The sequence below is a fragment of the Chanos chanos genome, chromosome 6 (genome assembly GCF_902362185.1).
Source record: "Chanos chanos chromosome 6, fChaCha1.1, whole genome shotgun sequence".
NCBI lineage: Eukaryota > Metazoa > Chordata > Actinopteri > Gonorynchiformes > Chanidae > Chanos > Chanos chanos.
In genome coordinates, this window is record NC_044500.1 from 48,759,558 (window position 1) to 48,775,244 (window position 15,687).

Genomic DNA, 15,687 nt, shown 5'->3' on the forward strand with positions numbered 1-15,687 from the left:
TTCTGGTCACCTGTTTCATGTCACATTTATGATTAGATAAACAGGTAGATGAATACTTTACTGAGACCCTAAATTTGGTATTCACTCTGTATCAGTGTATATCTAATTTACCTTACCACCTCAGCACAGGTCTCTCACGACCTTTAATAAGACAGTGCTCATGTTTATGGATGACTGTGATATGCCTATGGCTATGGCAAAAACTGATCTGTTTAAAAGGGCGTTTACAGGTTACAGCCCGTTACTGTGGACGTTTAAAACGAGCGGCCCAACCATTTCCTTCCCTTTGTCTCTCCCCTACAGTGAGTGGCAAACCAACCAAACAATCAAACAAACAAACAGACAAACAAAAAGACAAACAAACAAAACATGTTGATCTCACTCAGAGGGAGGATTACATCTCAGAAACTCCTGAAGACACACTATACAGAGATGTGGTGTTCACACACACACACACACACACACACATTTATGGAAGCAGGTGGCATTAGAAAACATAAGCATGACCTACTGAGAACAAACAGCGAGAGTGAATTCAAATAAGAGCAGTATCCAGTAAATAAGTCACTAACGATGTCAGTTAGTTTCTGTGTTGGAGTGGGAGAATCACCGGATTCGCAGCATCAAGGATTCTACTCTATCCACAGCAAAACACTACAGGAGCTTTCTCACAAGTCTTCATCTCCTTTTCCATTTCCGTCGATTCCACTGAAGTTGCCAAACGGCGTCCCAAGTCTCTATGAAACGGTTGTTACGGATACCGTCAACAGCAAGGGCGAACGGGAGTGTGTGGAGTGCGCACGTGCGAGAGAAGCGGTCATGGCATGTCTGACAGCTCGAGCCGGAGGGTAGTCACAGTTCGAGTCAACAGAAGGACTCAGTTGTCCTGGACGTAGTGAAAGCAACGTCTTATCTGCGAACCTGGTGTGAGTTTGGCCGACAACAACATTGATACGTTGTTGCTGTATATCCTTCAGTCTTCGTGTCAGAGTATTCAAATGAAGGCTTTGAATCGCTTGACCCCGCTTAAGGCATTCCTTCCTTCGGTTAAAAATTGATGAAGAGAGTTTCACTATGTAGATTTTTACGAACATACAGCAGTGCTTGGGGGCTCATCCGCAGTCTGGATGCTAGCATTGTAGTGAATGCCAGCGGACGAAAGCTTGGTCTGCCTGAACAGATCTAAAGCTGACTTAGAGGTAGGCGAGTTATTCTGGGATATTCGGGAATTCAGAGGTGAAAGGCATAACCGCACGGTTGTTTCACAGATTTATTTAATTGACGGTGGACATTCTAAGGCGCCTGTTGTCACTATGTCTGTATCCAGGTGATTGGAGCATAATTGCTGGTTCTAGTCGCTTGTGTCATTGTTGGAGTGTGTGTGTGTGTGTGTGTGTGTGTGAGAGAGAGAGAGAGAGAGAGAGAGAGAGAGAGAGAGAGAGAGATACAGAGCTGTATTTATTTTCAGGTGTGAGAGAAGGAGCCTGGAGTTACATGACCATCAAAGCACATGGGCATGCAGTCTCAGGACATGTCAGGTAACGCATACGCGCATGCACACACACACACACACACACACACACACACACATACACATACACACACGTTTATGTACTTTTGGATGTTAAGTACATAGTTATAAATTAACGGTAGTCTCAGCTTTCAGTCAGGATGACGGGCTCCTGTGTCAGTGATTCTCTGTGCTGTATGCTGTGTACTCTGGTGTGTCTGATTCTCTGTGCTGTATGCTGTGTCCTCTAGTGTCAGTGATTCTCTGTGCTGTATGCTGTGTAGTCTGGTGTCAGTGATTCTCTGTGCTGTATGCTGTGTACTCTGGTGTGTCTGATTCTCTGTGCTGTATGCTGTGTCCTCTAGTGTCAGTGATTCTCTGTGCTGTATGCTTTGTCCCCTGGTGTCAGTGATTCTCTGTGCTGTGTGCTGTGTACTCTGGTGTGTCTGATTCTCTGTGCTGTATGCTGTGTCCTCTAGTGTCAGTGATTCTCTGTGCTGTATGCTGTGTAGTCTGGTGTCAGTGATTCTCTGTGCTGTATGCTGTGTACTCTGGTGTGTCTGATTCTCTGTGCCGTATGCTGTGTCCTCTAGTGTCAGTGATTCTCTGTGCTGTATGCTTTGTCCCCTGGTGTCAGTGATTCTCTGTGCTGTGTGCTGTGTACTCTGGTGTGTCTGATTCTCTGTGCTGTATGCTGCGTCCTCTAGTGTCAGTGATTCTCTGTGCTGTATGCTGTGTAGTCTGGTGTCAGTGATTCTCTGTGCTGTATGCTGTGTCCTCTGGCGTGTCTGATTCTCTGTGCTGTATGCTGTGTCCTCTAGTGTCAGTGATTCTCTGTGCTGTATGCTTTGTCCCCTGGTGTCAGTGATTCTCTGTGCTGTGTGCTGTGTACTCTGGTGTGTCTGATTCTCTGTGCTGTATGCTGCGTCCTCTAGTGTCAGTGATTCTCTGTGCTGTATGCTGTGTCCCCTGGTGTCAGTGATTCTCTGTGCTGTATGCTGCGTCCTCTAGTGTCAGTGATTCTCTGTGCTGTATGCTTTGTCCCCTGGTGTCAGTGATTCTCTGTGCTGTATGCTTTGTCCCCTGGTGTCAGTGATTCTCTGTGCTGTGTGCTGTGTACTCTGGTGTGTCTGATTCTCTGTGCTGTATGCTGCGTCCTCTAGTGTCAGTGATTCTCTGTGCTGTATGCTGTGTAGTCTGGTGTCAGTGATTCTCTGTGCTGTATGCTGTGTCCTCTGGCGTGTCTGATTCTCTGTGCTGTATGCTGTGTCCTCTAGTGTCAGTGATTCTCTGTGCTGTATGCTTTGTCCCCTGGTGTCAGTGATTCTCTGTGCTGTGTGCTGTGTACTCTGGTGTGTCTGATTCTCTGTGCTGTATGCTGCGTCCTCTAGTGTCAGTGATTCTCTGTGCTGTATGCTTTGTCCCCTGGTGTCAGTGATTCTCTGTGCTGTATGCTTTGTCCCCTGGTGTCAGTGATTCTCTGTGCTGTGTGCTGTGTACTCTGGTGTGTCTGATTCTCTGTGCTGTATGCTGTGTCCCCTGGTGTCAGTGATTCTCTGTGCTGTATGCTTTGTCCCCTGGTGTCAGTGATTCTCTGTGCTGTATGCTGCGTCCTCTAGTGTCAGTGATTCTCTGTGCTGTATGCTGTGTCCCCTGGTGTCAGTGATTCTCTGTGCTTTATGCTGTGTACTCTGGTGTCAGTGATTCTCTGTGCTGCTCTGTGCTCTGTGCTCTGTGCTCTATTTGGTCTGGTTTCAGTCTAAGGGATAGTATGTGTTTTATGTGGTTATGTCAGTGAGAGTGTTAGTGAGTGTGTGCATGTGTGTGTATTTGTGTTTGTGCATATTTGCCTCTGAAGTTTGAAGAGTGTTTATATCTGTGTGTGTGTGTGTATGTATGTGTGTGTGTGTGTGTGTGTGTGTGTGTGTGTGTTTGTGTGTGATTGTGTGTTACCGTGTGTGTGTATATGTGTGTGTGTGTATGTGTGTGTGTGACAGTGGCACCCATGCGGGGCAGAGTGCGGTGCAGTCGTGTGAGTTTACCTGTGCTAAACATGGACAGACTGAGAACGGCCAAAGCCCTGGTGGACAAAGCTGTGAAGGTCAGTGTTCAGAGCTCTGGGGAGGGATGACGACGGTGGTGATGATGATGATGATGAAGATGATGATGCAAATGGGAAATTGAGGCATTTGGACCTGAATTGAGCAGGCTTTGTCCTAAAGGGCCATAGAGCATACACACTTTTCCTCCAGCCGCACACACACACACACACACACACACGCACACGCACACACACACCTGATTCAGCTGATCCAGGTCATGAAACCAGTTATATTAGAATCATTACTACAGGCAGAGAATGGATTACCGCAAGTCCTGATGACAATGACGATGATGATGATGACGATGATGATGATGGTTGTTCTGTAGGAGAGGAAGGTTTTCTCCGTGCAGGGTCCATACCCTGTCATCCGTGCAGCGTTACGTGCTCGTGGGTGGGTGGAACGTCACCTGCCGCGACCGTCTCCCCCAGGAGGGCGTCGCCACGGAGACCAGGAGACAGAAGGGGACATTGGAGTCCACAGCAGTGATGACGATGGTATGTGTGTAAATATACACATAAATATTAGCACATATGAGTCTGTGTGTGTGTGTGTGTGTGTGTGTGTGTGTGTGTTTTTGCGTATGTAGCAGGGATAAACCTGAAGCCTGACGCCTATTTAGAAATGCGCAAATAGTACCTTCAAAGCAAAATAACAAACAACACCATCATTGTTGTTAAATTTCTTTTTTTTTCAGCTTCTCACATTTGTAAACATTTTCTCTTGTCTGCCACCTTGGTGCAGAAGGATGAGAAAGTTTTTTTTTATCCTTTTCTGTTTGTTCAGCATCTGTAAGTCAAAGGGGTCGGCGGTGGGGCTGTGATTAAATGTCATTACTTGTGATTACGTGGTTATTAAGTCATGTGATTACCGTTGTCTGAGGTTTTAGGCCTCTGTTGTGTAGCTTTACTATAGGATGTATTCTCAAAGCTTTTTAGTTTTATAACCCTGTGTTAACAATGACCCCATGTCACACCTGTTGTGTGAAGTGTATAGGTTGAGGAGAGAGCACTCTGGGTAATTGTAGTCGTAATTTAAGGCCTGACAACATAATGCAGCACAGGCCAACTGACAGATGTCAGAGAAACTGATCTCCCTTCTTGTCCCTAGAGAGATGCTGTCATCACTCCATCCCTCTCTCTCTCTCTCTCTCTCTCTCTCTCTCTCTCTCTCTTTCTGTATAGATGGAGGAGTGGAAGGAGAGAGGGATGATGACCCTGATGGCCTGTGTGCCCTGATGGTGAGTCTGTCTCTGACATGGGGTGTGTTAATGACGGCCATGTCTGATTCTGTCTCTGTCTCTGCTCCATGTTGTTTCCCCTCTGACACCTTCTCCAAATTCGCTGATCTGTCGCAGTCTCGCTTGGTACGAAATGAAACCACGTACTTCTACTGGACAACACGGCGGGACACGGTTGACTGCCGCTCTTTACAAAGGGACCAGATGACCAATCATTATGCAAGGGCGGGGTCTTTCACCACCAAGGTCCTACGGAAACACATGACTTAAAACTCACTGTACCTCGCAGGAGAACCTGAGTCCAATCTCTCTCTCTCTTTCTCTCTCTGTCTCTCTCTCTCTCTCTCTCTCTCTCTGTCTCTCTCTCTCCCTTTTCCTGTCTCTCTGTCTCTCTCTCTCTTCCTCTACGTGTCTACCTGTCTTCCTCTCTCTGTCTCGCTCTCTCTCTGTCTCTCTCTCTCTCTTTTCCTGTCTCTCTGTCTCTCTCTCTCTTCCTCTACGTGTCTACCTGTCTTCCTCTCTCTGTCTCTGTCTCTCTCTCTAAGGTGGGTTTGTGTATGAGCCTGAGGAACCTGCGATGGTTTGATGCAGCAGATCCCGACACCTTTTTCCCACGCTGCTACAGACTTGAGGCAGAGGATGAGAAGCAGTCTTTCATTGGTCAGTCCTGTTGGCAGTCATAAGCTGGGGGCGGATCCGTAGGGGACGCTGACTGTCTGCTTGTCTGTTCTGTTTCTCTCTTAGAGGACTTCAGACGGACAGCGTGCACCAGTCTGTTACAGTTTGTCGTGGAGCAGGGTGGAGTGGAGAGAGAGGGGGAGAGAACACACACACTTAAGATACAACATGCTCAGAGTAAGATCATACACACACACACACACACACACACACTTAAGATACAGCATGCTCAGAGTAAGATCATACACACACACACACACACACACACACACACACACACACCCACGCACACCCCCCCCCCCCCCCACACACACACACCACACACACACACAAGATACAACATGCTCAGAATAAGATCATACACACACACACACACACACACACACACACACCCCACACACACACACCCCACACACACCCCACACACACACAAGATACAACATGCTCAGAGTAAGATCATACACACACACACACACACACACCCCACATGCACAACCCCCCCACCCCACACAGACACACACACGCACACCCCACACACACACACGCACACACACGCACGCACACACACACACACACACACACACAAGATATAACATGCTCAGGGTAAGATCATACATACACACACACACACACGCACACACACACACACACACACACTATCATACACACACATACACATACATACATACACACAGAGATATCTTCAGAGAAGTTTGTACTCATATCTTAGTGGGGACTTCAGATTGACTCCCATTATTCTGTCACACACGTTTGTCCTCACAGACTCAGGGAGGCAGCGTAAGCAGTGGGCCCATCAGGGGGTGGGGCCAGATTTGATTGACAATGCGCTACACGTGTGTCAAGAGTATCTTAACAGCCTGGAACACTGTGACATCGACACTGCTATGGAAACACCCCCCACTATGTCAGAGCAACAGTGGGCGGAGTTTATCCACAGTTGCTACAGAGTGGTCCAGTAAGTCTGATTCTGATTAGTTAACATTGTAAATATTCATCTGTACGGGTACAGTTTATGTTTCTGTACTTTGACTGGTGGGGGTTAGTAAGGAAACTTTTCATTTCTGTTTTTTTTCTGTTTAATGATGTTGTGTATGTAGCTATTTGGAAAGTAAAACCACAGTTTGTTTTCTCTCTCTCTCTCTCTCTCTCTCTGTCTCTCTCTCTGTCTCTCTCTCTCTCTCTGTCTCTCTCTCTCTCTCTGTCCGTGCAGTGAAGGAGTGCTAATAGAGAGCAGTGGTGTGTATGTGGAGCGCTGTAAGTCAGTTTTAAACAGAATGCAGCAGGTTTGTCCACAGCTGGAGACGGACGGACTCCACAACATCTGGATCATAAAGCCAGGGGCTAAATCACGTGGCAGGGGTGTGTGTGTGTGTGTGTGTGTGTGTGTGTGTGTGTGTGTCTGAGAAAGAGAGAGAGAGAGAGAGAGAGAGAGAGTGAGAAAATGTATGTGTATTCTATGTGTGTATTTGTATTTGTGTTATGTGTGTGTGAAGGTGTATGTGTATTCTGTGTGTTTATATATGAGGATGCATATGTATTGTGTGTGTGTTTGTAAGGGAGAGAGAGAGAGAGAATGTAGGGGTGTTCTATGTGAGAATTTGTGTATTGTGTGTGTGTGTGTGTGTGTGAAGGTGTCTGTGTATTCTGTGTGTTTCTGTATGAAGGTGTATACGTATTGTGTGTGTGTGTGTGTGTGTGTGTGTGTGTTGCAGGCATAGTGTGTATGAACAGACTGGATGAGATACTGCGGTTAGTGGAGGGGGACTCTGCTCTCAGTAAGGACAGTAAGTGGGTGGTGCAGAAGTATGTGGAGCGCCCCCTGCTGGTCCACGGCACTAAGTTCGACGTGCGGCAGTGGTTCCTGGTCACGGACTGGAACCCTCTGACTGTGTGGTTCTACAGAGAGTGCTACCTGCGGTTCTCCACTCAACCGTATTCCACACATAATCTGGACAGGTGAGAGAGAGAGAGAGCATCATGTTTATTGTGACAAAAAATAATTTAGCAAGAGCAGAAAAATTTTAAATTTAACTTCAATGAAACTCATGAAAAAGTCAATTCCAAACTGTATAGTAATGAAAAGTAAAACAATACGAATGACAAAAACTCGAGTGAGTCAGTGAGTGTATGTACAATATGTACAATCACACAAAATATTATTACTCCCTTTCCCTGCCCAAAGAATATCTCTCTCTCTCTGTCTGTCACTGAACAAATCATACACTGCTTTGTTGAAATTAAAATCAACCAGAATTTCACTAACCCTAAAAACAGTCAAAACGTCTTTGCTTAAGCCTGGCCTTTCTCATGCAATAAACAGCAGATTTTTCACCTGGTCCCAGAATGAAAAATGATTTACCTGATGTTGGTACTGCTGAGCCCAGCTGTATTCAAAACCAGAGATAAAAACGAGACCGACCCCAGGCCGGTGCTGCACCGACCCCTGTATGCCGCCCGATCCGTTCAGGTCCGTTTACACACCCTCTGGGTTTACACTGCAGGGGAAATGGTTCTGTCTCTGCTCTCCACATGTATTAGACCTTCATCCCTCTGCTCCTCGTGTAAAAGCACTGCACTCTTTGGAAACCAGTGGAATTCATCCCAGAGAAACACTTTGCCACTGGTGTCTGGATTTGTGCCAGGAGCCCTGGAGGAGGTTCCGCACATGGACGGCGGTGCCACAGAGATGAAGCCATGAGATTATTCATGATTGAAGTGTGTCCTTCACATGACATGTGTGTCAGAACCCACCCCCTCGTCTCCATGTCATCTCTTCTCCTTCTCTGAAAGTCCATGCCAGTTTTTCTGCAGACATAAATCTCCAACATAAACTTCCAAATATTTCATTCCAAATATTTAACCCTCCTGGTAAAAGCCCCTCCCCCTGCCCGATCCAGCTTTGATAAGGCCGCATTCTTCCCCCAAGTGACTCTAGCAGCCGAGACAATCCTAAAATCGCTCACAGTCGTCAACTAAGTGATTCAAATTCAATAAATAAATAAATAAATAAAAATTTTAAAAATCCATATATCATTCACTTTCCCTAATCTCTCAGCGTCACTCTGCTCTGTAAGTAACACCATCAGGCGAAACAGAGCAGTGAAGAACAGTATCAGTGTCTGGTAATGTTATTCCACTCGGTTCACGATGCCATCTGTTTAACACTGGTTCAGTCAGATTAGCATAAACCCTGCCTGACAGTAAAGACCCCCTTACACCTCTGTGAACTCCTGTGAAGGAGTGTTCAAGTTTTTACTACACTCTCAGCGTCACTGTGCAAAAGCCTGACCAAGGCTCTAGGGCTTAACCCAGACACAGAGAACACTGTTCAACCCAGTCAGACCAGTATCAATGCCCAGTAACCTGGAGATGACCAAAATATCTCAAACTCAGAGAATCTGATCAGAGATGTAGAGTTGGTGGAGAATGCAGTAGGTCTGATCAAAACGTATGACCTGTCTCCATCACATCTCTGAGTCTGACTGTCGGAGCCTTGGACAGTAACTCACAGTGGTATAGATGGCCTTCCTTAGGCAGCTGGGAGAGGACTGGCTGAGTCTGACTGTCGGAGCCTTGGGCAGTAACTCACAGTGGTATAGATGGCCTTCCTTAGGCAGCTGGGAGAGGACTGGCTGAGTCTGACTGTCGGAGCCTTGGACAGTAACTCACAGTGGTATAGATGGCCTTCCTTAGGCAGCTGGGAGAGGACTGGCTGAGTCTGACTGTCGGAGCCTTGGACAGTAGCTCACAGTGGTATAGATGGCCTTCCTCAGGCAGCTGGGAGAGGACTGGCTGTCTCCAGCTCAGTCACAGTGACCCTCTGGCCAAGCCTGCACTGATCACTGCCAGGAGATCCTGTTATGTCAGGAGAGCCCTGATATATGTGACTGACCTTAGAAACATTAAAATGACACTTAGAGCAATAAAATCTATTCCGTCTCACTAGAGACATAAAACGCATGTTTTAAGATATAGAATTCTCCTTTGCGTGTGCCCACCTGTACTCACATCCTTACGCATTCTTCTCCGGACGTTACACAAATCATGTGTCTCCACTAAACATGTGACAGCCTGACAAGAAGCAGCATATGGTGCTATATGATCCCAGTCCACTTTATCCTGTTCCATACTGTTAAAATCTCTGTCTAAAAAATGTTATTCTCTCCTTCTGTCGGAGGTGTAACCACTCTTCAAACCCACCCTGATTCTTATCAAGAGTTTTTTAATAACCCTTAGTCTGCAAGATCCTTTTTTTTTGCCTTGATACCATAACCACCTTTCTGTAACTTTCTCTTACCCTCTGGAACACAACGTTATCATCATATTTCCTTCTTCCCTTTGTAGAGCCTTTTATCCCTACGACTGGTGCTTCTCCTGGCCCCCTTCTCTTCTGCCCTCCATATCCCTGGTCCTGTCTGGATCTTTATCGTCCTCTAAAATCATAAAGTCTTCTCTCCAAAAACACATCACACGCTTCATCCTCAGTGATTTGCAGCTCAGTGGAATTTGTAGATTTCTAAACCAATCAACCATGTCTTGACAGTTCTCTCTCCATGAGTTGACCTTTAAGAACAGTGGGAAATGAAACAGTGGCTGTTGTTTTGGCAGGTTACACAAAGGGAAACACTAGTCCAGGTCCTCCCAGAAAAAGCTGGTCAAACATACCTTAACCTGTCTGCAACCCCACTAGTAGCTGTGAATTAAGACTTTTATTGGTTATAAGAACAATCTGTAACTCTAACATTACTCAAAAGTATTTAATGAGAAGTTAGAAGGACAGGGCACACACCAACTCGTTTGTAAAAACATACATGTCACCTCCATCATTCATTCACTCCCAGCATCTAATCAGCGAGAGAAAGAGAGAGAGAGAGCAACAGAGATAGAGAGAGAGAGGGAGAGAGAGAAATAGAGAGAGAGAGAGAGTGTATGTATCAGGAAGAAGCGGGGGTGAAATTTTTCTCACTCCCTTGTTTCTCCCTCTGTGTCTCTGTATCTTCTCTCCATCTCTCCTCTATAATCTTTCTGCGCCCTCTCTCCCTCTCTCCCTTTCTCTCAGTTCAGTCCACCTCTGTAATAACTCCATCCAGAGACACTTTTTGCCATGTTTGGGGCGGGACCCATCTCTGCCCATGGACTGTATGTGGTCGTGTGCTGAATTCAGAGCCTGGTTGGCTGGATCGGGTCGTGAGTTTTTCTGGGAGAAGGTGGTGGTTCCAGGGATGCAGAGGGCTGTGATCCATACCCTTCTGACGGCTCAAGACAGCGTGGAACCTCGCAGGGCCAGCTTTGAACTCTATGGTGCCGACTTCATATTGGGTCGCGACCTACGACCTTGGCTCCTGGAGGTCAATTCGAGCCCAACCATGACCCCATCGACGCGTGTCACAGCCCGACTGTGCCCAGCTGTGCAGCGGGACACACTCAGAGTGGTACTGGACAGACGCATGGACCGCAACGCATGGACTGGAGGATTTCAGCTCATATACAAACAGGTTTACATACAGACAGTGCCTCCCAACATACTCATATACACACACACACACACACATACACACACACACACATACTCACACACACACACACACACACACACACACACATACACACACACACACATACTCATACACACACACACACATACACACAAACACACACACACACACACACGTACATACATATTCATACACACACACACATACTCACACACACACACACACACACACACACACACACACACACAAACACACACACACACACACACACACACACACACAGTCACACACACACACACACACACACACACATACATACATACATACTCACACACACAAACACACACACACACACACATACACACACACATACTCATACACACACACACACATACACACGTACATACATATTCATACACACACACACACACACACACACATACACACACACATACTCATACACACACATACACACACACACACACACACACACACACACACACACACACACACACACACACGTATATACATATTCATACATACACACACACACACACACACGTATACACATATTCATACACACACACATACTCATACACGCACACGCACACACATACACACACGTATACACATATTCATACACACACACACACATACACACACACATACTCACACACAGACACACACACACACACGTACATACATATTCAAACACACACACATACTCATACACACACACACACACAAACACACACTCATACACATGACAAGTTTAGTTCACACAGTCTGAACCCTGACAGCTGTTTGTAAGGCCCTGGACTGTGAATTCTGAAGACCTTTATAAACGTCCATTTCCCCTCAGGCTGCTGTGGAGGTGCCTCAGTATGTGGGCGTAAACCTGCTCGTGGAGGGAGCTCCAATCAGACGGCCCCGTCTTTTACCTCGCAAACCCGTGGACCAGTCAGTGATGGAGACTGGTAACAAACCATCCAATGAGAAGCCCTTAATGACAATCAGGCAGTGCCCCTCTGGCAAGAAGAACCAATCAGTGAGGCTGAACAGGGGACGTGAGGGAGCATCTCTAGGGCGTCGGCCTGCACAGACCGCGCGTAAAGTCACCCTGGAGCATACTCTGACCTTTCACCCCGACCTAGGGAGACGACCCTGCAGACTTGCCCTAGCCACATCCTCCTGCATTATTTCTCATTCTTTTGACCAGTGTCTTCCCAGCGCACACAAACACACTCACACTCACAGCTACAGACCGACACACAAACACACTCACACTCACAGCTACAGACCGACGCACAGACACACACACTCTCGGAGACCAAGGCGCTGTTCACCATCTCTGTACCATCCATCTCCCTCACTGGAGATCTTCAGCCTTCAGCTTACTCACACACCCAGTGAAACCTCCACGCAGGACACACACGCACCCAATCACACACATCTCAGAGACTCCACTCCCATCCCTGACCCAATCCTCCGAATGCACCAGTACCTCTCACGCCTGCGCAGGCATGACACAGCCACCTGCACCAGCAGGGAAGGACCCCAGTCTTCCTGAGCCACAGCCCTGAGACCAAACAGTGGACTGAAGCTCTTCTGGAGTCTTGTGCATCTCATTGGATGACACATCCCTTTTTAACCAATGAGATTGCAACTTGCAAACTAACTAACAGGAATCTAACGACGTGGATATGAACTTGCTTCTCCTTATGGTGGTGCACTGGAAGGGTGGGGTACAGACCCTCACAGACTGGAAACACGATTAAACACTGATTAAAACAGATTTCTCCAGTCAGAGCTGTCATCCAGGGGGGTCGTTCATCTCTGTGTCATAACCTCACGACTCTTAACTTTAATGTGCCATAAATATGGTCTTACATAAGAGCACAACAGCATCTGAGTTACCAGAATGTCCCGGTTCATCTGGACCCAAGCTTTTCCTGGAAAAATGACTAAACTTTTCTCTCTCTCTCTCTGTTTTTAATGGAAGAGGGTGTTCTCTAAATATACATGTATTTTTACTTGTCTTTTTCTTCAGGGGACATGTCTCTTCTCTCGGTGATTTTTACACATAGACAGACAGGCGGACAGACAGACAGACAGGCAGACAGACGGACAGACAGGCAGACAGATGGACAGACAAGCAGACAGACAGAAATGCTGGACACCAATGTTGACTGTTCCATCTCTTCCCCAGTTTTTGATGCTGTTATTGAGCTATAACAACAGGGTCATTAATCTACAGAAATAAAGGGTTTTACCTGATGGCCCTGTATGTGTGTGTGTGTGTGTGTGTGTAAGCATTCCATCGGATTCAGTGGAATATTAGAGACTGGATTACCTGATTAGGCATGTCAGGACCAAACTGGGTTTGGAGATATTTCTGCAAATGAGGAATTCATGACCTTTTAACTGTGTCTCTGTGTGTGTGTGTGTGTGTCTGAGAGTGTGTGAGTTTGTGCACGTGTGTGTGTGTGTGTGTGTGTGTGTGTGAGAGAGAGAGAGAGAGAGAGAATGTGTATGCACATTGTTTCCAGTGTAATGTGAAAACTGTTCATTAAGTTATTTCAGGTGTTGGAAAAAAAGACGTTTGAGAGAGAGAGCACTCTAAATCTCCAGTGTCCACTAGAGGGAGGCAGAGATCTATTCTGATTTATTCTGCCAGTGTGGATATAATTATCTTTTTTTCTGTCACTGTTTTCAAGCAGCACAATTTGCAGCTCTGTGATATATGATGTCTGTACAGCTGCATCCATCCACCTCTCTCCCTCCCTCTCTCTCTCTCTCTCTCTCTCTCTCTCACACACACACACACACACTCTCTCTGTTTCTTTCTTTCCCGTAGGATAAGTCTGTACTAGTTGCTGTAATTATACTCATTAAATTTCAGACTTGATTTTGTAAGAGCTGTGAATTTAACTCGTCTGTCTGTCAGGATTCATCAGGATTTATCAGGATTCATCACTTCAGCAGGAGCCAGATACATTTTCCCTGGACTAGAAATCTCACACACACACACACACACACACACACACACACACACACACACACTTACATCTGTAACATCTCCGTCAAATTGTGTTTTTGCTCCCTACAATTATTTGGGTAAAAGTGTGTGTGTGTGATCTGTGTGTGTGTTTTTGTGTTTATGACTATGAATCAGATTTAAACACTATCATTTTCACTCTTTCTCTCTATCTCTCTCCCTGTCTTTCTCTCTCTGAAACCTTTGTAGTGCCAAAAGAGTTTCGTTTTGTTTTGTTTTGTTTTGTTTTGTTTTGTTTTGTTTTGTTTTGTTTTGTTTTGTTTTGTTTTGTTTTGTTTTGAAAGCACTACATGGGATTTTCCACATCATTGCCCACAGGTGACAGTGTAAAGCATGTCAGACATGTCAGAAACTCTCTTGACACATGGTTGTCACAGAATCATGACTCTCTTTACAGTCACAGAATCATGACTCTCTTTACAGTTACTGAATCATGACTCTCTTTACAGTCACAGAATCATGACTCTCTTTACAGTCACAGAATCATGACTCTCTTTACAGTCACAGAATCATGACTCTCTTTACAGTTACTGAATCATGACTCTCTTTACAGTTACTGAATCATGACTCTCTTTACAGTCACAGAATCATGACTCTCTTTACAGTCACAGAATCATGACTCTCTTTACAGTTACTGAATCATGACTCTCTTTACAGTCACAGAATCATGACTCTCTTTACAGTTACTGAATCATGACTCTCTTTACAGTCACAGAATCATGACTCTCTTTACAGTCACAGAATCATGACTCTCTTTACAGTTACTGAAACATGTTTGTTGTTCAGTGTTTCATCACTGTAATTAGCTTCTCAGTGAAAGAGATGTGGTGAATCCGATTGGGAATCCAAGGCATTGACAGGAAAACAATAAAGAAGCACATTTAACTGCTGTTGCCTGTGTGTGTGTCTCTCTGTGTGTGTGTGTGTGTGTCTGTGTGTCCGTGTGTGTGTATGTCTCTCTGTGTGTGTGTGTGTGTCTGTGTGTCCGTGTGTGTGTGTGTCTGTGTGTGTGCGTGTGTGTGTGTCTGTGTGTGTGTGTGTGTCTGTGTGTGTGCCTGCATGTGTGTGTGGGTGTGCATTCTTTTCAGTAACTCATACACACGCCCACACACACAGACAGTCTGAACAATGTGCGTTCGTCCTTTTGTTTATTTTCTTTGAGTTTATGGAGAGAGAGAAGAACATGCAATCCTTTGAAGACATGAACATTCCGCTACAGCACCTCTCTGCCCTCCAGACTCCTACTGCAGAACCTTCCAGAACACATTATACCTCCCCAATCTGTTCATTTATTTATTTATTTCTTTTTAATGTCTCGCTTTTCATGTCTTCCCTCTTTCCGTTCTTTCACAGGCAATCTCTGTCTCATAGCGGTGACTCAGCAGTGAAACGAGGTTTAAATTAAAGTCCAAACACAGCAATGGAGTAAAGCACATTCAGACCACTACACAACAGCTGTGTGCTATTAAGTGAGCAGACAAACTCTCACACACACACACACACACAGACCCAGAGACCCAGAGTCCACCGGATGCTTGAGGAACATTCTGCCCCTACACTTTGTCTTGCGAGTCTTACGGGGA

The 15,687-nt window shown here is 45.9% G+C and overlaps 1 protein-coding gene across 1 annotated transcript; it reads left to right on the forward strand.

Annotated features, from left to right (window-relative positions):
• Positions 1-573: 573 nt before the first annotated feature.
• ttll3 (tubulin tyrosine ligase-like family, member 3) lies at positions 574-12,616 on the forward strand. Its single transcript, XM_030778472.1, has 13 exons — positions 574-848; positions 932-984; positions 3,508-3,611; positions 3,941-4,109; positions 4,797-4,852; positions 4,970-5,098; positions 5,398-5,512; positions 5,597-5,707; positions 6,320-6,506; positions 6,762-6,910; positions 7,264-7,507; positions 10,611-11,046; positions 11,909-12,616. Exons 1-13 carry the CDS (start codon positions 574-576, stop codon positions 12,614-12,616), a joined length of 2,736 nt encoding a protein of 911 aa, XP_030634332.1.
• Positions 12,617-15,687: the final 3,071 nt, after the last annotated feature.